At 42.9% G+C, this 25,144-nt stretch overlaps 1 protein-coding gene across 2 annotated transcripts in view; it reads right to left on the bottom strand.

Moving 5' to 3' along the window:
- ROR1 (receptor tyrosine kinase like orphan receptor 1) overlaps positions 1 to 21,450 on the bottom strand; it is a 173,070-nt gene extending 151,620 nt beyond the window's left edge. For both annotated transcript variants that reach the window (XM_030033854.2, XM_030033855.2), the window contains exon 1: positions 21,125 to 21,450. In XM_030033854.2, the coding sequence (XP_029889714.1) occupies positions 21,125 to 21,224 (100 nt within the window). In that variant the 5' untranslated portion in view covers positions 21,225 to 21,450. The remainder of the gene's footprint in view (positions 1 to 21,124) is intronic.
- Positions 21,451 to 25,144: the final 3,694 nt, after the last annotated feature.

Genomic DNA, 25,144 nt, shown 5'->3' with positions numbered 1-25,144 from the left:
TATCTTTTGACACACACAAGTTATTTAGGTATTCCCCATTCTAATTCAATACATATCAATGGCCTAAGCTATACATTATCAGCAGCCAAGAATATCATTCAAGAAACAATACCAAAGTACGACAGGTGTTCAAAACATGCTTTTTATCCTTCTTCTGCTTTCCATCATATAGCTTTACCTACTACAGCTTCAGATAAGCCAGAAATAGTGAGTGCAAATATTAACTGTAATATATAAATTGTGCACATTTCTCTGCAAGCGTCTCCTCTTCCACCCCCAAATCATTGAGAAAAAGCAGCTGCTCCAGTTCAGAACAGGGTAAATCCAAACAGATTACACTGAAGTACTGCCTTATGTGAGATTTAGTAGAGACCACAATAATCGTAAGTCTGATCCCCTGCATGACACATGCCACGATTTCCTACATCCAGCAATTCCTGCACATAGCCCACTGTGGCTGTGAGTGTATTGTTCAGAAAGTCAGCCTTGATTTAAAGGCTTCCAAGTGATGAAGAGTCTGCCACATCACTTGATCATTTGTTTTCAACACATAGGCCCTTTCAAAGTGAAAAACTTACACAAGAAAATTTAAGTTGGCTCCCTTTATTTCAAGCTGTAGATGTTAAGAGTATATCTCCATTGCAAACCACAGTAAAATGAAGAATTCCATGAGCAAGCTGGGCACCAGAAATGGTGCACCAAAAGATCCACATAAGCTAACAACTCTGTTACACTGAGGAAATTGCCTTGCCTGAAGTATCATGTGGCTATAGATAGCCTATGCCAGGCATCCGAGGTACATTATTGTGTTTTCACACTTAACTAGTCTGACTCATTTTTGCAGAGTTAAGTCTGTGTATTTAAAACAAACTCAGAACAAAAATATCTTTTGTTTATATGAGTTTTCTTTCCAAATCATTTCTAAGCACTTGTCTCTAAAGATAGCTTTTTCCAAACAGCTTAGTCCTCTGGATGCTGATGAATCCTTTGGAAATGCGCCTGGGTGACTTCAGAACTTTCAGTCATGTCACTGTGACGATTACAGGTTCAAACCTTGGCACATGTCCTTCCGCAGAGACCATGCACATGGATCCCAAGGAAGGTAACTGCATCAGGGAACGTGTTTATACTGAAAGAGCCAATTTCAGGATCAGACCTCAGCCTTCATTTTGTGGTGCTTTAATGGAAAACTACAAAGTGAGATTAAGTCTGCAGCAAAATGAGGATTACTCCAGCATGAGACAAGGTAAGGAAGAACAAAAGCTGTTCTCATGCTAGAGAATACCCTATCACCCCCCTTCCACCCCTATCTCCCTGACTGCTTTTATGACGTTTAATCAAAAAAATATATTTTGTTAAAGTCCGGTCTTAAAGTCTGGATGAAACCAATGGAAATCTCGAATGGACTGTAGCATGTTAATGATACCATACTCTCTTTTGGCTTCCTGCCAATAAGTGAACAGTGCCAACATTTGCAGACTTCCAACAGGAAATTAAATAACTGCCCTGTTGGAAATATAAACCCATTTACAGTGGTCAGACTTGCATTTTCCAAAACAATGATATAGTTTGTGCACGTAAAACCCTAGGAAAATTTGTAAGAAGACTTAGCCAAACGAATATGAAACAAAGCCTTATGAAAAGGTGTTTTACACAGGTCTACAAATTATAGCTTTGTCAGGTGTATTTCCTGACCTAAGGCTTATATAGAAACAATTATAAGGGTCTTTACTGAGTATGCTGTACACACACACCCCCACCACACACACCACACCCCCCCCCCCCCCCACGGCTGATGACTGAAGATTAACAGAAGAGCTGCTTATTTCACAATTTTCTATATTCTTTCATTTACTTCTTGTGAAGTGTTTTGGGCAACTTATGAAGTGCCTGCTGGAGACTTGGGAGAGCCTGTGCTTTATTTTTAACCTGTTCTGTGACTTTTGGTCAAATCTCTGCTCTGGGCTACTGTTCCTCCTCACACATCACCACCACTGAGATCTAGACTATAAAAGTACTAGAGGAAGGAGCCTGTTCCTTACGAGGCGTTTGTACACAACCTGGACTGTGGCATAAATCTTGTCCAGGCCCTGCAGGTGCAATACACAATAAAAACAATATTATTCTTTAAGTATTATTCTTCAGCAAATTTGATTCTCATCTTCATTCCTCTTCGTCACCCTGCTATTGCAACCTTTCTCCTCTGCCAGCTCCTTCAAAGTACTATAGCCATTTAGAGTCAGAAATGACATGGACATGCGAGCCAGGAGAAGAATAGGAGGTAGGCAGCACATTAGCCAGAAGCAGAATAGTTCAATAACCAGGAATAGCAGCAGCAGAATTTCCACACCTAAGGGATTAGAAAGTTGTCCTTCACATTTTTGCCACTACTAAGATAGTGACAACTGTAGCGTTATTCCCTAATATTATTTCTTTTTAAAGCAACATCATGCACTAGTGCAAACCAACTACACCTTACCTATTTGTTAATGAAAACTTCACTACATCCACTGTAAATAGTCTAAAGTTGCAGGTATAGAATACTTCCCCCCCAATAGTGCTACCTTGTATTTTTGCACAGTAGGGCCTTTCATTCAAGGATCTGAACTTGTATTACACAGGTGGGTAAACATTATTATCCTACTTCACACAGATTCCGAAGGAGACAAATTGTTGCAGAGTAAGTCAATGGCAAACCTGAAACAGAATAGCATTCTCTGCAGGGCAGACTCCTCTGAAGTCAGCAGTCAGCTCTCTGGAGTAAAGACAACTTGCAAGAGAAATAGTTTGTGGGATCAAGCCCACTAAGCAAGTTCCTCCCAGTAATGAAAGTCATATGGGAATAATTGCTTTAAAAAATGCTGTTTCCCTAAGAAACGCTTCTAGGATGGGTTGAGGATTCACAAAAAGGTACAGATTATCTACATAGGACCTATATATTTTAAAACCTCACCTATAGTTTTATGTATACCTAGATAAAACAAAGAATTTTACATGTACTTAACACCAGCAAAGTAGAGAGACACCTCTACATCACTACTTTTATTGCTCCTTCCTTCCTTTCTCTTCTACCACACAAGTTGGGTTGAGGCCCTTGAAAAATGTGATCAGTTACACCATTACCCTGGCATGCAATGAATTATTTGCATCTTTTGGATTCACATTCTGCATAAGTCATTTAACTTGTGAGCAGAAAAATAAACAAGGAAAAAGAAGCATATTTGCAAGTGGCAGGAAAAGTAGCAGCAGGGATACAGCCTTAAAAAGTCTCTCTGAGATCTCAGATGCCCCAGGACACCACTAACCACTGGTCAGGTCTCACTTTCAAGTCTCACTCTTGTAAATGAAAAACAACTCAAAACTCTCACTGACTTAGGCCCTGATCCAGAAAGGCACTCAAGCAAGTATCTAACTTTAAACACAAAACTAGTCCCATTTAAATCAACTGGACGTCTCGACTGTTTACAGTTACAATATATGTTTAAGTGCTTTGCTGGATTGGGGCCTTAAGCAGAGATTGTTATTTAACACTTTCTTCAAGTTATCTTGCCAGTTTCTTGTACCTCAACAAACTTCATCTATTTTTCATCCACTGCATCTCCTGTTGTTTCTTGAACAAACACAGATGTCCCCAGTCTGAACACTTCAGATTCTGCCACCACAGTAATCTAGGAACCAGCAGATATTAAATTAAAAGGCAAGTTACTATTTTCAAAGTTTTCCTCAAGACAAGAATAAATTAGCAACATTCACTGTCAACAGAAGAAAAAAGGCAAACACAGGCAGTGGTGCGTATGCTGTGGGGCAGAGGGAGACGATAGGAAAGGGGAAAACAAACCAGCCCTGCGGAGGAGGTAACAGCTTGAGGCATATTTCCTCACCACAGCAATTGCCTCTGTAAGAAGATGAGCAGGAGGAGTTCTCACTTCTTGCTGTAGCTGATAAAGCACCAGAACTTGCCATAGGACTTGCCTGCTGAGAACGACCAGAGACATCTGCAGCAACGCTGTGTGGAACAGCTTTTTCAACAGAAGCAGAGCATTTCCAGCACCAGTTTGCACAGAACGTCTTCTCCACCAGTCTCTCCTTGCATTGGCTGATGCAAAGACTCGTTTACACAGTCCTCAGCCTAGGGTGACGCACCAGGGACACATAAAGATGCATCTTGGTTGGATAAGACATCATCACAGCAAAGGGACCAAGAAGCACCGGCAGCTCTTTGGCCTCTTCTCCTCCCAGCTCTTCCACCGCAAAGAAACTAATCACATGGACAGCAATGGAATTATTTAAGTAATCAAAGGGAACAACTTTTTTAAATCAGAGTTGAAGAAACTGTTTAGACCTCAAAATAGTCAGCAGGGGATCACTTTGAAAAAACAGGACTCCCAAGGACTGTGAAAAAAACACACTGGAGAACAGATTAGAAGAGAGGAAAGGAACAGCATGAAGAGGAAGAAGAAGTATCATGTGCTCTGCTAACTGCACCTCTTAATTAAAAGAATACAACTCTGGCTCAGTGAATTAATGTTACCGCACATCCCTGCTATAACACACATTTTTAAAAGGGATACATTCCTGTTCTTCAGAATGCTGAAGGATTTACATTCATCTGGCTACAGCATGTTACAGAACTAAAGACATTACAAAAAGATAATCTCTAGAAAGCCTGTGCTGTTATTCATATATTGAAACATAAGTAAGATATTATTGGTTTGGAAGCTGTCAAGACACTTCTCACTGTGTGCTGCAACAGAAGTCGGAATGAGACATTATCCAGCCTCTATGAAAGGCTTCCATTGGACACTGGAAAAATCAAAGGCCAGAAATCCTTTGGGGTGTTGACATTACTTTTCTAAACTAAATCATTACAAGTATAGTTCCCATTCACATAAAGCTAATTTTATTTGAGATACAAAGCTTCTAATATAAACAAAGTTTTTGAAAGAAAAATAGGTCAGTCATTTTAGCTGCCATGCCAAATAGCGTTGCAGCTCTGTCATTTGCTAATACCATTACAGGGTTTGGGCACGTGAACATCTGTAATTCTGCTCCACAGCACATTCTCCCCTGAAAAAGTAAATTGGCACAAATGGATTTATTTAATTTTTTTAATAACCCCAGTCACTAAAAACTGGAAAATAAGAAAAAGCAGTGGAAACTGCATTGTCATTAGTGTGCCTGTATTGTATTAGACCAGACATGTCTCTGCTTGGAAACAAATTGATTGCATCTCTTGGTAAATCAGTCACACTGTGGATAATATACCAATCATTCCCCAGATTAAAGAATAAGCATCTGCTTATAAATACAAAACAACTGAAGAGCTGGCACTGCTGCATAGCTTCATGGTATGTTTCTCTGCTGTTCATCATGTGCACGTAAGAATTGAACCATACCACATCTCTAACAGCAGATCAGGGTGTTCATTTAAAACTATAACTACCCTACACTTTTGGCACATGTACAAAGAAAAACAATCCATTTAAATACATTTTTTAAAACAATGCATGCAAAGTATGTCATGGAGCACTTATCAGTGACTACTGCTACTCATTCATGATTTCTAAGAGCTACCCTTCCTTCCATCTATTCCTTATTAAGCAGACCAGATGAGCAGGCAAGCCTTGCAGGATGCTTGGAAAGTCAAGAAATTTGGAGTCTTGCTGAACCAAAGGAACTGGAAACTTTCAAATCATGGACTCTTCAACAAAGACAATTTATTACCCGCATTGGTCACAGTATGCATTTATTCTCCATTTAGATTAGTGTAAGAAAGAACAGGTTTGGTCAAAATATATTCCTGTGACTTCAAAGTTTCAATTAAGCAAAGCATATCCCAAAATTAAAGGAATGTTAATAGAAAACATCTAAGCAGATGTTGGCTGACACCAGAATACACTAAAACCCAAACAAAACCCCAGGACTTTGAATTGCCGATAGAAATGATTCGTCAGAGTAGCTCAACAGCACACCCCCAAAGTGCGCTCTCCTCCTCATAAAAGAATGTGAGTGAAAATGCAGCTGCATTCTGGGATGATGCTTTCAAATACTTAGCATCTTTGAATAAGCCTTCTACCAAAGACAATATAAATCACAAAGTTCAGTGTACGCCATTTCACCTCCAAATCTCAACAAACAAGAGTTCCATAGAGGGCAAGTTCATCATTAAACAACACAGAACAAAAAAATCACAAAAAATCCACCCTGGAAAGCAGGCTCTAACACTGATTTTCCAAATCTTTAATGTTTGTGCTCTCCAGGGGTGACCCTCCTGTATATTGCATCTTCAGACATACCAGTATCTAGATACGAGGGAGATGAAAACCCTAGAAACGCCTTGGACTAAAATTGGCGCAGGACAGAACCTGTTGGTGCAGGCCAGAAAAGGGCTGCCAGAACCTCGCCTGCCAGGTGCACCCCTTTTCCAGCACATTTTCACCTGGGCTTATATCCAAAATAAACCATTGAAGTCCCAAATCCCAAACATCAAAGATGAATGAACATAAAATATCCAAAATGTTTCCTAGTTTGGCTCAAACCAGTAAATTCCGCAGAACTCAAGCAAGGATCAAACCTTGTGCAACAGGAAAAAGACACTTTAAGCTGTCTTCCCTTTCACTTCATTTGAACAAATGTTTGATAGATTCAGGCAAAACAGAAAAATCCTGAAGATTATAAAATCCTTTTTCTACATACACAAAAATCACTCATTTCAGAACTCTATAAGGTGATGAGAAACCTAATAAAAGCTAAAGAAGCCACAAAGGAGACTAAAACCAGGATTGTTTCCCAATCAAGAGAGCTAATTTAAATGCATAGCATTAAACATTTCCTTTTTTATATCTTTATATTCCTCCAAAATGTGAAAAGTAAGTTCATGCTCAGAGAACTCCTATTACTCTCCTTGAATTGGACATGCAATTACTAAATACAGGCCTCAAGAGCAAATATTGTCTCAAGTAGCAATGGCTTTCATCAAATATTGTAAATGCTTTCCTGACATACAAATGGATTTAAAATTTGGACATGAAACTGCTTATTTCAAGTCATACATTCAGTCTGAGAAATATTTCTGGCAGAAATAAACAGCATGCATCTTTTCCTTAGGATTTGACTGAATTCTATACTATTTATTACTAGGCAAATGAGATGCCTTTTAATTTCCTAGTATATATTTCTTTAAGAAAGAAGAGAGGATATTATGGTTAAGGTTGGTAGAGGGCATGAGAACATATATGGAACAAGAAGCGTAACCATTTGCATTTAGCTGTTCATTTTAACCCCATTATGGTATGAAAGTCATGCAAAGGAGGTTGGATAATATTTTGTTTAGTGAAATCAAATACCCCCTGAGCAGATATTTTCCTGTATGCAAAGCGTTTGCTTTCTCCCTTCCCCCAAACAGCTATGCAAGAATAGACACTGTTTTCTCATATGGCAAGCGCTTTAAATGACAGTCGTCTTTCATCCCTGAAAGCTGAGACAGCTACACATCACAGTATGGATAGCACAGATCAAAACTACCCTTTCTCCCATGGCGTTTGGTGCAGGAAGAAAAAGCAACACTATATTCTGCTTAAAGACAAGACGCAAAGTATTCAAATTTCACACGTTCTGCAGCGGACACTTAACATCTATGGGAAAAGGGGCAGAACTCCAGACTATCACCATTTGTCAATTAGTTTTCCCTTGCTGCACAAACCTACAGAAGAATAACCATCTCGGTGGTACCACCGAACATTTGAACAACACTGAAGTTGATGGGAAATACTCAGGAGTTGTACCAGTGTGACGGAGCAATGTGGCAAAACAAAACAAAACACCTCTCCCATTTCTTTAAAGCACCACATGTACTTTTAAGTCCCAGTGAAGTCAATAAGAAGAACTGCACTTCTCTGCCCTTCAGGATAAGATATTCTAGGACACTCAGCACTGAAACTGCTTTCTATAAAAGGACTCCCCTTGTTCACTGCGAGATGAAGCATGCCTGGAAACAAAGTAGCAAAATTGTTTTCTATGAAAAAAAATGGATTTGATTTTAAAAATAAGGAAAATATATCAAAGTAACTTTTAGATTTACTTTCTATGTCTAGCAGTAACAAGTACCATCATTAACAGGAATGTGTTCATGCTAACTGTTTAAAGATGCATCTTTTAGGGCAACAACATCACACTCGAGGGATGGGCTTGCACCCCGCATCATCACTTTCACATTGAAAGTGGCTCTATTTTACCCAGAAGTCCCAAGAAAAGCTTAGAGAGCAATTCCACTGAGGCCAAAATTAAGACAAATAAATCTTTTTTGAATGGTTAGATAATTCACTTTTTACCCCTTATTTAAATATAACTGATATGCTGAATAGCTTCAGACACCTGTATTACTTAATATGCTACAGTTCAGAAAAAAACAACTTAGAACCCAGGAATACTACAGAACAAATACAAATCTAGTGCTGTTAACATTATTTTTAACAAAAGCATTGATCATTAGAAGAAATGTATTTGTAAGGACATGCCGCCATGAATCCAGACTGTTATTTCTGACACGACAGTGCTTCCCATCACAAGTCCAGCATAGTAAGCATTCTTTTACACAGGAAATATTTTAGCTGACCGAAAGCAATTGCCTGCTAAATTTCCTAAAAGATGCATTACATGTATTCTTTAAAGGACTCTGGCAGAAAAATCTGTCAGGCTCTGTTGCTCAGATTGACTATTTTAATCAGCATTACTGAATGACTGAGCCCTAGAGGATCATAACCACTTGCAGGATCTTTAAGACAGCAAAGCAAGTAGAGATCAAAAACTACTATTTCCTTCCTGCACCTCAGTCATCTTCACTGTAATCACCAACCATCTCTGGTGTCAGTAATTTACAGTAAAAGTACAGTAACAAATAGCAGGATAATATCAGGCCTTGATACCTGATGAAATGAAAGCTAAATTAGCACAATAATCCTTCAAGAACATAAGTGCCTTCTCAAGGAGCCTGACACTAGCTTATACAGGCAAGGAGAGAAACAAAGTGTATAAAATTAGCTTCAATGGGATAATGCAACAAAAGCAAAAGTTGAGCCTCCATATCACCACATATCTATGCTTTGCAATATTTCAAATTATTTTACAGTTCTTCTGACAGATAGGTACATAGCAAATTACACTGAATATATACACACTTAATCCCCTACTTGCAACGTCGAGACAGAATTCTTCCCCTTAGGCATTTTCAGTTATTACAATTAGTCCATGTGAAGTTACCCTTGATAATCTTAGGAGATAACTGGCAGGGGGAATAATATAACAGAACATCCGACAATTACAGGGTTTGGGTAGGGGATTTCTGTAGACCTGACACAAAAAAACCCCAAACCCTAACGTACAAAACTGTGCAGAACCCTACACACTGCAATTTTCCCAAATCAAAGGCAGTGATAGCATTGTGCTCCCTGCTATGACCCTTGCTGGATGGTCTGTGACGCCTGAGGCAACAGCTTCAGTCATTTACTGACACAACAGGAAGAACAATGCCAGTTAAGACATTTGCACTGCATTCAGTCAAAATCTTCTTGAAAAAGGAGACTGCTCTTAGAGCTACCCATGGATTTTTAAAGCTGGATGGGACCATTATACCAGAGGTACCCCGTGATAAACATAATGCAGGCCAAAAAAGTCACCCAGTGCTTAAGACCTCCAAACCCAGAGTCTTCAGAATGGCCTTGAATGAGAGAACTGAACAGGCCCCATAAATGACGACAGAGCAACCTTAGATGTTCAGGTTCCCTGAAATACTGGTCAAGGTCCCACATTTACAGGAAGCGCTTCCAGCTGTGGCACTCACTAAGAGACTGTATTACCCAACCAAGAGCCTTATGGCAAGGAAAAGCAATGAGTTTGCAGGTAGTATCTCCTCCTTTATTGAACAAATTCACTGAAAATTAACTTTAACTGCTATTGACACTGAGAAGACCTTTTTCCTGTTCCCCCAACACCAACTATCAACTTTTTAAATTTTCAAGACAGATCAAAGAACTTCCCCAGAGCTATTAGGACCTTCACAGATACACAGATTTTGAAACCAGAGAGACAAGTGTGACCACTGCCAAATCTGGCTCCCCATTAAAACCAGTTCAGGAAGAAAGGAATGGGACAGTTAGCTTAATGCCCAACCTAGTCTGTCTCATCCTGTATAGCACAACCAACAAAATAAACTGAAAGCAAATCAGTCTGACTTTGACATTCCCTGTAGACTTGCCGCCTGAAATGAAAAGGGTTGATCACAGAGCTCCCCATATCTGGACCATATTTGCTGCTATGAAAAGTAGGAGACCAAGGATCCTAAGAGGAGTCCATAGAGAATGTCAAATTTCTGCTCACAAAATATTCTCAAGTATTGTGAACCTTTTACTACAGCTTGGGTTTCACTACACAACCAGTCGTTAAGAGTCAGAAATACTCATTAGGATTTAAAAGAAGACTGTGTGTTTAAAAAAAAAATAGATATCACAAAACCAGAATCCGAGAACATGAATTACATCCTACAAGCAGGCTCTCAAAGGAAAAATGGCAAATCAGATATCATCTTCCCCTATATAACGGAAGAAAATCAGGAGAACATCTTCTTTTGATCCCTGATGAATTAGAATTTTGCTAATGACTAAGATTCCTCTATAGCGAGAGTATGCCTTTACAGCTTCTTTCTTCCCTTGCCTGAGCCTCTTTTTGTGGAGAATTTGCATAGCAGTAGGGGCTAAAAGAAGCAAAACCCCTTCAACAGTTCTTTTTAGCTGGGCGTCCGAAGGCCTTCCTAAAGCTCTTTGCTGTACTAAAAATCTGGTTTATACAAGTGTAAAATACTACTGTTCTTAATGCGGTGAAGAACATGTGTTTTTCAACACATAGCAACATATTGTACACAGGAAAAATAAAGGGAGAGATAACGACAACATCCAACTTATGGCCTGGCAGTGGAATGACCCATAACTCATGAGAAACAGAGTCTAGAGCTATGATGATCCTCCACTCGCTCTGCTGGGGAAGGCACTGTGCTCCACTACTGCATGCACTAGAATGCATTCTGTCATCCCACATCAGGTTTCAATTATTCATCTCTTACTCAACTTCAGATTTACTTATTTAAAAGGATACAATTTTAACAATAAAACTCATGGACAGTGTTAATTAAAAGCTAAATCTTGCCCTGAGCTGGACTTCCAAAGTCTATGAGAATGTTCACAGCCCATTTATTTATTCCAGCATTGTGTCAGTTATTAAATTACAGTAAATTAAAAACACAGTGACAGACCAATAGCTAAAACAAGTGAAGCTTGTTGCATCTCACTTAGAAAGGTTGCCAGACTTGGGCTCTGACAGACTGCCAAGAAAAGTGAATTTAAAAGTAAGGGGCCCTCAGTTCAAAAACGTCCTATCGTGAACATGAAGTGTTTCAACCTCAGAGATGCCAGCAGCCTGGCATTCCCAAGTTAATCGTAGCTGCTTGATGCAATACTGGGCAAAATGACCGTGCTCTCAAACCACAACTCTGGACCATTCAGAGCTGTAAAAAGCTTCAGCAACACTAGTAAGTTGCCCCACATATTAAAATGAAATCGATAAAGAGGCTCAAGCCTCATGAGCATCTACCAGCTAGAAGGGGGCCAGCTTTGCACCAGCTGGAGTTTCTGGGAGGACTTCTGACATATTGCTAATTAAAGCAAATGCAATTCTCCTGTCCAGCAGTAGCAAAACACATCAAATGCCCAGACAGGGCCTGAACAAAGGAAGAACGCACTTGGAATTTCAGATTTAGTTGTTGGCCGATAGTTACTTCTAAACTACCACATTTTCACTTCTAATTACCAGCTTCCCTCTTGCTGCCAGCTCCTCAGCTGTGGGATATTACTAGCCCTCCACAGCTACTCAGGTCTCAGGGGAGCTCTGTGCTTCTACTCTTCATAAAAAAGCAAAGGGCACACTAAGCAAAACTGGGAACCATTTTTTTCATTTGGAGAAGAGCTTTAAATGTAGGAAGAGAAAATGATTCAAGACACTAGAATAGTAAGTCAATGGTCAGAAGCAAAGATCCACGTAGTGCTATTCTGTGGCCTTTCAAAAGCATTAAATGACATAAATCCATTTCCCTGACAATCAACTGGGAATTAAATGACCTCTTGTCATTCTAGGTGAAACACACAGAAAGCAGAGTTCAACATGGTGCTCTCTACACTCAGCTTGCTCTGGAGAAAAAGACATGCCTCCATCGTGCTACAATTTTTCACTAAATTCACAGAGAAATAATGTATTTTAAAAAGAAAAAAAAAATCAAAACATATGGAACGAATAATTAACATATAAAATAAAATTAAAACCTGAAGCATACAGAATGTTTGTTACTTATACAGCACATCACATATTTCAGTGTAAACAAAACAATTACAAAGGTACTTCCTTTTATTTGAAGCCAAGTTAATTTTGGAGAAGAGATGTTCAGCCATGATAACTGACCTCTTACAGGAAAAACTGGGAGAGGCAAAAACTGTTGTAAATACAGTGTAGACTCCACCGTGCTCAGATATACAATAACTCTACAAAGGTGTCTAAGATGACAGTGATATTCACTGTACATTCACTGTACAATAAAGATGATACCTCTCCATGAAGAGAAACGTGAGGTAACAGAAGTTTTTCAACGAGGATCTCACCTGATTAAAAAAAGATCTAATCTTAGTTCTAACATTGATTTTTTTTTTTTTTTTTTTTTGGGGGGGGGGGGTCATTTGGCCAAGCTTCTGGCTTCTCCTGGAGACCACTCTGTGTACACAATCACACTTATCTTTGAGGACAGAATTACTGAAACTGAATTCAACAGCAAGAAAACAAAACCCCTCTCCAAGTTACATGTTCCACAAATGTTCAAAGGTATGGATGCTGAGGTGGTGAGACAGGCTCGTACATTTTATTCAGCTGCTGCTACAAACACCACAACAGCACTATGACACAGCATCTCTCTTCCTCCAACCAAGTCAAAAAGGTTACTTACCACTCACTTTGTAGCTCAGAGCAGTAATGAGCACAGGCATAGATATTTTTTTCTGCAAGTGGGATGAAAACTTAAAAGCTGCATCAAATACAAGAATCGTCTGAAAACATTCAAACCCCTTTCAATTTGTAGCGAGAGAAGGTCAGGAATACACCCGCCTGACCTCACGGGGTGTACTGAGTCTTGACTAACCCTTTCTGTTTTTTTCCAGATGTCTGACTATCTCAAGGACTTTAATGATTAGCAGTTCCATAACATGTTCATATTTGCAACAAAATGTCTCTGGCAAGCTGTTTTATATTATCCAAACATACCCAGTGCATAATGTTGTGTAACAAAAGCTGGTACCAACTCTCAGAAAGAATAAGAGAGAAGTGCTCACCACAACCAACAGACTCTCCTAGGAGAACATCAAGACTCCTACGCCCTTATTGTATGCGCTTCAAACTTTTTAGGATGTCCACCAGCCCAGCCTTGTCACCATACTCTGCAATTCATTCTACCATCCTGGCATTTTTTTGTTACCCTTACCCAAGAATCCTTATACATATGTCACCACCTTTACATCCCTGCTTTTAAACCAAAGCCTTCAGGAAGAACAGTCCTATCATCAGACACTCACATTCTACTCAAAATCAGCCAAAATCTTGTCAAAATCAGACAAAAGCTCACTGGAAGATGGTGGAAAAGTCACTTTAATTGAAAATAGTTTAAATAAGCAAGTGTCGTAATAATTTTTCTATAGTACTAGTGCTAAAGGAAATGCTTAGCTGAAAACAAAACAAAATACTAACCTGCAGCCTCTGCCTAGCGCAAATTCATCTATGTACTACGGGAAGCATTGCCATTATTTTTCAAATAATGGTAGTTACATAGTTGAAAGAATTTAAAGAAACAAGGAAAGGCGGTGGTGTCGTGATTAGGCTCTGTTAGGGTCCACTCTTGCTCTCATGTCTAAGCCCACATTCTGCACTCAAAAGCTTGTCAGCTGGGCTAATGAAAGATAGCATTTTTCCCTACAAATGCCATTCCTGCCTTTTACCTAGATGTGGTTAGGAGCCTGAGGTACAAAAGCAGATCCTTTTCAAAGTGGTATTAGCCCAATAAGAAGAGATGAAGTACCAGACATGATTTTAAAAGGGCTCTAGTAAAATTTCTCACTCACTGCATCATCTCAAGCAGCTTCATTTCTCCTGACCAGGCTTCTGAAGCCTTTGCACTAAGCTGCGCCCTATGCCCTTTCTGATGAGATTTTGAGAAGTGTTCGGCTCTCCCAAGTAAATGTGGTAAGAGCTAAAGGTCCTCATAAGTTTTGAAAATAAGGCCACACAGATCATAAAATCCCTTCTTCTCCAGCATGTATTCTCAGCACCAAAGCACACAGTTTCTCTGAATGAGTAGCCGTTATGTTCTGGATTGACCAGCCACACAATGTGGACACTCTCAAGCAGCACATTACACTTGCACCATCAATCCTCTAAAGCATGGCTTAGCATCTTCAGGAGGGGCTGTGCCACCGCCTTCAGAGGAGGACAAAATAGCTCGCTCTTTTAAGAGGAACGCTCACACTGTGAATCTGGAAGAGCATATCCTTCCAAAGATAATCTCAAGTTCTAAGGGTAAGAAAAGCATACCCTCATGTATTTCCAGTCTCTGGAGGGAATGTGCGATGAGGTTATAAAGTTGCCGAACATTTTTCCTTGCTTATCTCTGATCTTTCAATTTCCCATGGCCTGCTGCTGTGCTCCGACACAGAGCTCCACCACTCCGTCTCTTTCCCAGATCTGCGTGGAGCAGATGTTCAGACCTCTGCTGCAGACAGAACATAGCATCTGGGAATGGGACAGGAGTACGCACAATTGACACCCCTTGGAGGAAAGGAGCAGAAGGTCACAGGAAGCCATCGTGAAGTATCGGTTTCAACATAAGACCTGACCAGTTTGAAAAAAACTTTTAATAAAATGCAGGCTTCCACCGGGGCCTCCACTAACTGTTTTCTCAAGAACTCATCTACTTATGAAACTTTACCATTGCATATTGGGATGGCTAAGTCTTAAAGTAAACCTAGTCCCAAATATCTGTTACTGAGTGAAAGCATGTCTTTGTACAACACAACGCAGAACAGGGCATCAGCAGCAGTTATAAAAAACATGCAACATCTGCACAAAGTTACCAGCACTTTTGCTCAAACTCTTTAGGAGGAGTGCGTCTTGCCTCTACATACGGTGACTTGCCTCAATTTTTTTTTTATTTTTTTTTTTTAAAAACTTCCTGACACGAAGGCCAGACAGATCTCCTTTCCCTTCAGCATTCCCAAAGCACCATAAATGTGCCCAGGCTCCCTGCCTCCAATGCGACAACAGAAAGGCCCGGGTGGGTTAAGCCATGCCTGGACCAGCGCTACTGAACTGGCATGTAATTGTCCCGATCCAGCCGAGAGGGACACACTGCCCAGACCTTGCCAACATCAGCGATACAGGATACTTCCTGCAAGAGACAATTTTTTGTTGTTCTTCAATCTCCTGTGAAGGTGCTCTGCAGCACCTCACTGATCAAACACAACCAGAGCCTCTATGCAGCTCTCTGAAGGGATTTTGTTAAAAGAGGATATCAAGTACAATTACTCCATGGAACTCGGTAGAAGTAACAAAGCAGACTTGACCTAGGCTTTCTTCTGCTTTAGAGCCTATTTCATGCCTTCGGCATGAACTCCAGCTAATGACTTGTTGAAATACATTAGAAAAAGCCTAGCATTGTACACGGCACTGCTGAAACACAGTATTGGCCCCACAATTCATTTACACCTGTCAGTTCTTCCTCAATGAGAGTGATGTGGCTTTCTGTTCCTGTTGGTGACCACTCTGCATTATTTTTCAGGAACCATATCTAACTAATCACCTTCCAAATGTGTGTCCATCCCAGCAATATGCACCATGGGATTCTTTTCACACATCACTAGCCATTTCCTTTCATATACTGCTCTGCAGATTTACTTGGAAACAGTGGCACTCCAACATCTCTGCTTCAGGAGGAGATCCTGGAAAGCAATCTTCCTCACTACAGGATGCTGGCATGGAAGTATGCTGAGAAGCCTGCATTATTGCTTTCCCTCACTAAAGGGTTCCTTTCTAAAGCTACTTCTTTTTCCCAAGCTGTCCGACTTTGGCGGAGCACCATTTTCAATATCACATTGCATTAGATTGCAAATACACGCAGGTTATTTACTCTACATTATATTCCCAAGAGGACCTAAAAGAACTTTACTATATAAATAATGGTAATATCTAGAGCTTTATTATTACATAGCACACTAGTGGTATCTATTTAAGCTGAAATGATTCCATTTTTTCACCTTAGCAAACTTCACAGGCTTTCTATGCATTCTGTCATTTCAGCCCAATTAAAAGACATTAAGCATGACCAAGCCTCTCATATGTCACACTTCTGGTGAGGGGGGGGGGCAGTGACTCAGCTTGTAAACAGACAGAAAAAATTGTAACTTCTTCTGCAGCACACGGTCAAATGAAATTTTACACCGAATGTAAAATTTCAGGAATTTTAGAGCACTCTTCATTCATCGTAAAGCATGTAAAACTGCCATCACCAAACCTACCCCAGCACCCTTCAGCTAACACCAGTATTTTGCTATTATTTCCAAAGTATCATAGACAATTGCTCTCATTTATTCATTTCACTATTGTTTCATTTATAAATTAGCAGATTCATTGACTTTCAATATCTCCATGACTAGAATGAAAAAGAAACCAGGATGGAAGAAGCCCTACAAAGTCACATAACTATTCAACTGCTGCCCCAGCCCTAATCAACCCTAAATTTCTTTAAGCTCTGATTTAGGGAGTTGGTTCCACAGTCCTCCCAGTGCTGCACTACCCTTACCACTAGAAACTGTTTCCTACCGTACAACCAGATTCAGATTTCACATAAACCTTCCCTCTGCTTTCAAGTGCAAGAGAATAGTTTAAGGCAATAGCCCCAGTTTGCTGATTTTTAAAAGCAGAAACTTGGATCAAAGGTAGCATCTTAACAATAAAATAACTTCACTTGATATTCATTTAAGTGTTTCAATACATAGGAGTCACTGTCAAAATGCAACCTGCATTGTTACTGTTACACCTCTACCTACACAAGGCTGGGTGTGATAATTCCGAGCTTCGCCAAGGCCAGCCCTGACACAGGCTGCCTCGTTTCTTTGGGTTCAGGGAGCAACCTCACCAGTGAAGTACCAGCACATATTACCTGGGTACCTACAGCAAGATGAGAACATCACGCTGAAACAGGAGATAAAACATATGACTTTGCAGCCAAAAATAACTGCAGCTCACAGTCTACCAGATTACTCAGAACTGTTTCTTAATATATGAAATTTCAAAAACACGCACAATTGTGTGAACATAAAATTTGCAACAGAGGATGACTGAGTTTTTTTCCAGGGCTTGGGGAAGAAAAGGTTTACACTTTTTATTTAGTATTAGTTAACTTTCTAGATATTTCTGGCTTGCAAGACAATCACTATGTGGAAAGCAGCTGCATTTAGTTAGAGACTTTTTAAGAGAGTTTTCAACTCTGAGGTGCTCTTTTGAGTCTCAGAAGACTGCTGCATTTCTACATGTGTTTCCAAAGAGTGGTATCTAGTGTCACACCTCAGGGAAGCTTTTTCCCCCCCCTCTTTGCCTACATTTAAGTATTTGTATTAAAAATCCATACACAAGCTTTAAAATGCTTCCCTGCCCAGACCTCTTTTGCAATGCTTTAACTTAAAAGTTCCTGTGTGTACATAATCAACACAGTAGTTTCAATAGATGTTAATTACAGAAACAAAGAAATGACGTCTTGAAGATAATTTGCTGATACATCAAGCAACTTTTGTCAAGAAATGCGAGACTACAATCATGGTAAGTTAAACAGTGACATCTACTCTCATCCTCTTATGGGCTTAAGGCAACAAAAGCATTTTGTTTGTTTGTAAACTCATAAGTTTATACTGGCTGAAATAGCAGCCTGTTGACCTATGGACAAAACAATTAACCACTGGGGTATTACAGGGACTAATCAAGAGCTGGGGAACTTTATCTCACAAGAGGGAACTTCCAAGGAAATCACAGTACCCCCTATAATCTAAAACATAATCTAGAGATCTGTGGTTTTACTATATGCTTTTAAAATGCTTTTATACTATTCACACTTCTTCCACTGTGACTCCTCACAAAGTTACATGATACGGAATAATAATAATAAAGCTGAGCTGGTAATATCCATAGTCAGATACTGCAAAGAATGAAAAAATATCCAAGTTGGAGAGTTCCTGTTACTTATATTGACATTAACTATGTGGTTTTATCCAGAACACTTGGGCCAGCCTGTGAGCACCCTTGGGAAGAGCACGCATTAAAGACAGCATGAATGTACAAAGGCAAATGCGCTTTTTGTTTTGTTTTGCTCTCTACAAGGAAAGATCATTGACAAAAAGGAAGCAGCAGGAGACAGGGGAAAAAGTGAAGAGGAAAAGGCAAAAAAGAGCTTTTGGAAGGCAACACAGCAAAGCAGTTTTGGTCACTTGACAACATCTCAACTAAAAGGATGACCTGGTAATAATCCCCCCAAAAGAGATGTGACAATAGCTGCACAGATTCCTGGCCTCCAGGCAGATACACATCTGACTTGTCCTACTGAGCTGCATCAGCCTACTCACATAAGGCCACTTGTGCACATCTGTATACGCTTACTGGATCAGAGTGTCAAACCGGGAAGTCTCTGGAGTGGGAGTCATGTCTTCACAGATGTTTGGACCAAGCGCAGCACAACGAGGCTCTGATCCTTTTGGACCTCGGGGAGCTAAGAGCCCAAACTACTCTTCAATATTTTCATTGTGTTAGAACGTCAGATCTTGGACTCCCAGCCCATCTTTTCTGGTAGTAGGAGTTAGGCTACTACCAGAGATGGACTTTCACTGCAGTCCTTGTTTGACATGCCTGGAAGAAAAAAAGTCTTTTACTTATTTAGCGGTCCATATTCTGTCTTCTTGAAAAACGCGAGGGTAAAAGGGTAGGGACTGAAGGGTTCTGTATGGTTGGCTGGGTTTCTGATGGAGCAAAATCTGTTCACCCAGCCACTATAGTTACCTTAAGGAAATTTGTAAAACACTTTATAATAGGTTTTGGGGGTTGGTTTGTTGGGGTTTTTTATTAGTGTTAGGTGTTCAGGTTCCCTTATTCTTCTAGATCTTTAACAAGTTTGGGGGAAAACGTAGTATGTGGTTGTAACATAGGTGATAGATGTCTATCTATAAAAAACAAATAAATCACTTGAGCTACCCATGAGTCAACATTGTAAGCTTTTGCCAAAGATATTACTTAAAATACAGGAAATATTTCACTGTGGAAAGTAATTGTGCATTACGACTACATTAATAGTCATACATAAAGGTGAATTCATATAATGAAAGATACTTCCCAGCAGAATTCACAGTAAATAAAAAATGGCCAGTTTTGGACCCAACGTGATCAGTTGCTTTATGTTCATGGGTTTTTTCCCCCCTCCGGGCTCTTAGAAACCCACAAAATTTCATATTATAACCCTAAAGTTTTGAAATTATCTGAAAAACAGGAAAAAAGATGGCCTGTCTTCCCCCCCCCCCCTTAAAAAATACATCTATTTGTTAAGCACATACAGCATTCCCTGGAGACACTAGAAAACAACATTTGAAAATTTTCCCACTGAGATGTCATGGAGAATTCCTACCCTAAGCTAGAACATCATCCAGCCATTGAATCTGCACCAGGAGACTCCTGTGTCCAACAGAGTCGCACTGTGATATCTGGAAGTCATTCAAACAGATCCACTACCTAACATGCAGTCCCAGGTAACGGCATCATTAGGGACACACTGAAACACAGAGAGAAATTCAGGCACAGGCAGACAACAAGAGCGTTGCATCTGTTAGCTGCGACTGACTTTTTAAAGGCAGTTATCCTACAGCCTCTGTAATTTGGCTTAGAGCTTTTATAACCACAGCTTTTTCTGTTCTGAACTGCTAAGTATTTAAACGCATCATTTTTATCTCTTTAGTGTTCACTTTTTTCCCTTCTTGAAATACTAAATACGGCCATACTATCAAACCAGAACTTTTCAGAAGTGGCTTGTGATTTAAGTACCCACCATAAAATACCGTCAAGGAGACGGAGTTCATGAATATCCACCTCTTACTGAAATTCTCATGCAGGCGTCCAAAAGCACTGCTCACTTTTTACTGACTTGGCTTCAGAAATCAGCCCTTCTTGCCTAATTCCATCTAGGTCCCTTTATGCATGCACTACGCTACGCTTTAAACGTAAATCATTTGCAAAAGGCTGAAATCAAAACCCTAATAAAACAGAAGGATCGCAAAATAAATATTACTCGTTAAAGCTAAATCAAAGCGGCTTTCTTTAAGGTTATTGTTAAACAAAACAAAAACAAAACCAAACAACTAAAAAAAAGCCTTCTTAGAAGGCTACAAGGGCGATGAGATGGCAAAACACCCCCCAAAGCCGGAGCTAAAGGACAAGCCATCATTGATAACACCACCTCGGGAACCATCAATCACGTATCAAAAGCGGGATTGCCTGGGAACGCTTACACTTAGCTAATAACTCGCCCGAACGCTTGGAAGGGCTTTTTACGAAGCAATTAAACACAGATCGAACATAAAACTCGGAGTTCGTTAACGGGCCGCTGGAGCCGCCGGGCTCTCCGGCGGGCGGAGGGGCCGCCCAGCCCGGCAGACCCCCTCGGCGGGGCGGCGTCGTGTCGTGTCGTGCCTTGTCGTGCCCTGTCGTGCCGTGTCGTGTCCCGTCCCGCCGGCGGGCAGCGCCGCGCTCCCCTCGCCCCCACAGCCGGGCCAGGGCGCCCGGCCGCGCCTCAGGGCCGGCCCCAACGGGCTCGGCGGGAGCTCGGTCCCCCTCACAGACGCCCCACCACCACCACCACCACCCCCACCACCACCCCCGGCATCACCGCCTCGTCCCGCCGCGGGCGAGGCGAGGCTCCCGCGGGACAAAAGCCGGGACGCGGCCCCGCGCACCCCCCTACCTTGCGTGGCGTCCCCCAGCTCCGCCCGGCTGCCCGCACGCAGCAGCAGGAGCAGCGGGAGCAGCAAGAGGCTCCCGTCCCCGCCGCCCGGCTGCTGCATTCCTGAGCCGGCGCCGCGCTACTCCCACATCCACCGCGCAGCGCCGGCGTCCCGGGCCGGCCCGCGTACCGCCGCGGGGCCGCGTCTTCCTCCCGCGCCGCCGACCACGTCCCACGCCGCCGCGCCCTCGGGGCTGCGCTCTCTCGGCGGGCGGGGAAGCGAGCGAGCGCGGGCGGCCGCCGCCTCTGCCGCCCCTCAGACCTTCGCTTGTCACTTTCCGCGAGCTCCGCTCACAGACCGGCCCCGGCCCCGGCCCCGGCCCCGGCCGAGCCCCCCCCGCCCCGCTCCGCTCCGCTCCGGCCCCGCCGCAGCCCGGCCGAGCAGCGCTCCCTACCGTCCCGCCCGCGCTGCCGCTTCCCGCCGGCGCCGCGCGCCGCGGGAGGGCGCTCGCCTCCTCACCGCCGGGCGCCATTTTCCCCCCGCTTCCAGCCGGCGGCTCCGTCGCCCGGCTCGGTGTCTCTCACCTGCCCGCCGCGTCCCTGGGGGCCCTGCGGAGGAGAGGCGGCTTTTCCTCACAGCTCACTTCACCTCTTCCCTTTCAGAGCAGGTGGATTTAGGAAGGCGCCAGTTGGGGTTACCATCCCTTCCCCTCGCCATTTCGCTTTCCAAGGGTCTGCCACTCATGCACTAAATGCAATCTGTGGGATTATTGCACGGGGGGGAGGGAAGCCGCTTTTCCAGGCAGAGTCCAGATTTGTTACTTGCTACCTCCGTTCCTAATCTTCCCAGGTCTCTTCCTGGCCTTCCCCTGTCATACTGGAATACCTTGTCGGCAAACTTCGCTGAGGAAGCTCCCCAGCCATGAAGTAAAGGATGCCATGTCAGTACTGAGGGAGTGAAATCACCATCTTAGAGCGTCTGACTCAACTGCAACCACAGGTCAGCCTGCACCTGCCCCGCACACCAAAGCCTCCCGCAGGGCTCATAGCAGCGCTGACGGGGAGCGGTTGGGAGCTACGGGCACGTGTCTGAGCCACGATGGAGGCACACGACTGACACCAGCCGCCTTCTGTCCCTGGGAAGGGCATTGCTCGCTGGCCAGGTGCAGCCGTGGCTATGGGGAGGGCAGCTGAATCTGTTTTACGTAACTTAAAGTTTAGCCCGCTGAGCTCTGTGGATGTAGTGTTCTACTTTTTAGAGCATTTCTGTTGAAACAAAGAAACTGAGAACTAACAGTGTGGAAAAGTGGTTTCTCAACTGTTCTTCACACACGGGTTGATAGTCAAGAGCTTCCAATTTTCCCCTCAAAACATTTCAGTTTTACTGGATTTTTTCTCCTACTTTTCCTGTCAGTCAGGAACTCAGAAGCCCAGTTTGCATCTTAGGAATCATTTTCAACTCTCTCTGCCTCAGTGAAATCGATATTTAATACACTGATTTCTCCTAATTTAGCTTTTATTCAAAGAAAAGTCAACCTACCTGAAAAGGAGTCAGGTGTAGTTGCTACCTGAGATCACAAGTGCCAAGAGCAGCATTGTAATCCTGCTCTCATTCCCCCATTCTCCAGCACATCTCACCCCAGGCTGGGGACCATCCCCACGAGCATGCTACCGACACAGCTGCAGCCTCATTACAAGGGCTCCATCAGCCCATGACGTGGTGCCCACAACCAGACCCCAAACACGCTTTTCCCTCGCGCTGGCGATAGGAAGCTGAGCTTTGGGGGCAGGAGGGGTGCAGTTCCCTCCCGCCAACACAAAGTACCAATTCACCATACGTTACATCACAGCTGTAACTGCGGTCAGGCAGATTCGGTAGTAGATAGCGCTGTTTTGCTGGAGTTGAAGGACACTGCCAAAGCTGGTTGAAGCTACTAGGAGTGATAACTACTTTCCATTCAGGAGAATGATCACATTCCTGGGATGCTTAGATTAGGTTTAGGATTTCAAAAGTCAGCAACTGTTTAATAAAAAGTTCATAAGCAGAGTGGAAACAAGGACAAGATTAAAGGAATTTCCTCCTCACTTCCTGCTAGATCAGATCCCACCCCTCTCAGGCTTGCTTTCTGCCATATGAATCTTGTATTTCTTGTCAGACACTAATAGAGTTTCAAGAGGAGGAACAAACCCAGATAAGCATCTGGCTGCGTGTTAGGGAAGGAGATTGAGGTCTGAAACCACCTTCTCCTCACATATACAAACACGCATATATTCCTCCTCAGACCAAGGAGGACAATGACAAGAGATTATCCACTCCCTAGTGAAAACTGACCAATATACAAACATGGATTAAATTGAAGAGGCAAAGCCAAGCTTGATACTGCCAGAGCTGTTACAGGATCTGGACATGACACACGGAAGGGACTGCTGCTGGGACCCGGGTGCCTACGTTTGCAGCATGGTGGCATTTAACTACTGCAGCATTCGACAAAGTAGCTCCTCGTTCAAGGTGCAGGACTTTTTGCCACCTTGCTCTAATACGCCTTAGGATGCAGCTTCACAGCTGGCTGAAGGCAGCCATGCTGCCACCTCCTCCCCCTTTCCCAATCATGCATTCCCAATACATTCTTTATGTCAGCTCTAGTAGTTGCACAGCCACATAGGACCTGCCCTTTCAGCAGCAACATGAGCTTAGGCCAGCTTGAACCAAACGCAAAGCCAAGCCCCCCCACACCAGCCAGAGCTGATTCCAGTCAAGGTTAGGAAGGACCCACACCATTGGCTTCCCCAGGCAGCTACACAGTCTTCCCAGTCCTGCACATTTTTTCTGACAAAAAGAACCAGGAGCCGAGATGGTTCAAGAGTTAAGCTGACAGATAGTTACCTCTTCAGAGTGGAGGTGTTTCTGCCAATGTAGGTCCTCGAACGACCTTTTTCCCCAGGGCACGGCAAATGCTTTTTTGTCCTTAAGGGACAGGGAGTTGAAGGGGTGCCACAGCCAGCAGAACAGGGCCCTCGTAAGCCAGAGCCTGTCCCACTACCCCCAGCCAAGGTGAACAAGGCAGGCCCAGGTCCAGCCAAGAGTCTAGATCATCAGGCAAGCTCATGGTGGTAAGGCAGGTCTGAGATCAAGCTGAGAAAGCAACTACAGGTCAGGGTCCATTCCTCAGGCTGCATTCCAGCAGTGGTCATTGGGACACAGCACAGCAATGGCTAGGCAGGTCCACAGTGATAAGATAGGTCAGAGGTCAAACAGGGAAGTCAATCCACATGCCAGGGTCCAGATCAGCAGCATCCATAGCCACACACAGGGATGTTGGAGCTACAGACTATTAGTCCCCCCCAATATGGGTCAGGCAGGGGTAAGGGACAGGCCAGGGCTGAGCTTAAGTACAGCCCCTGGGCAAGGGTAGGGTGGGGTGGGGTTGGAAGCCCCAGATGAGGCTGGTCAGTCATTAAGAGCAATGAGTGCCCTCAGGGTCCTGACACTTATCATCTACATACAGGAATAGTAGAGCTAATGCCAGTGAGAAGGTCAGGCCGTACAGCTGGGATAGGATTTCTGCAGCACCAGCCCAGACTTGCCTGCCCTGACCCTCTTAGGTGACATTTCAAGCTATTTCTGAGCTGATCTAACAGCAAGCTGCCCGCAATAAAAAAAAAAAAAAAATCTCTTTTGTTTCCTGCATGTTCATCCGGGCAAGTCCATTCAGCCAGCTGGTCCCATGGAAAACTAACCCTCTGATGAGAGAAAAGAAGAGCAATGTTCCTCCAGATCAGCCAGCTGGGTCAGCTCCCCCCACAGCTGCTGGGGTGTTAGATCCAGCAAAGGCGAGTGGGACCCTTGTTCAGGGGTGGGGTAGGAGCAGTTGAACCACTGCTTTTGGCAGCAACCTGCTGTTGGGACTTGTTTAGCTGTAAGACAAAAGTGCTTCTTTAGTCTCTCTGTTTGTCGTGTAATGAAACAAGATGTCCGTGAGGTCCATCTCTGGGGTCCAGCTCTGAGCTGGGCGCAGGGATAACCCACGGCGAGTGCCTAAG

Source organism: Aquila chrysaetos, chromosome 12 (genome assembly GCF_900496995.4).
Source record: "Aquila chrysaetos chrysaetos chromosome 12, bAquChr1.4, whole genome shotgun sequence".
Classification (NCBI taxonomy): Eukaryota; Metazoa; Chordata; class Aves; order Accipitriformes; family Accipitridae; genus Aquila; species Aquila chrysaetos.
This window is presented reverse-complemented; position numbering and strand designations above follow the sequence as displayed.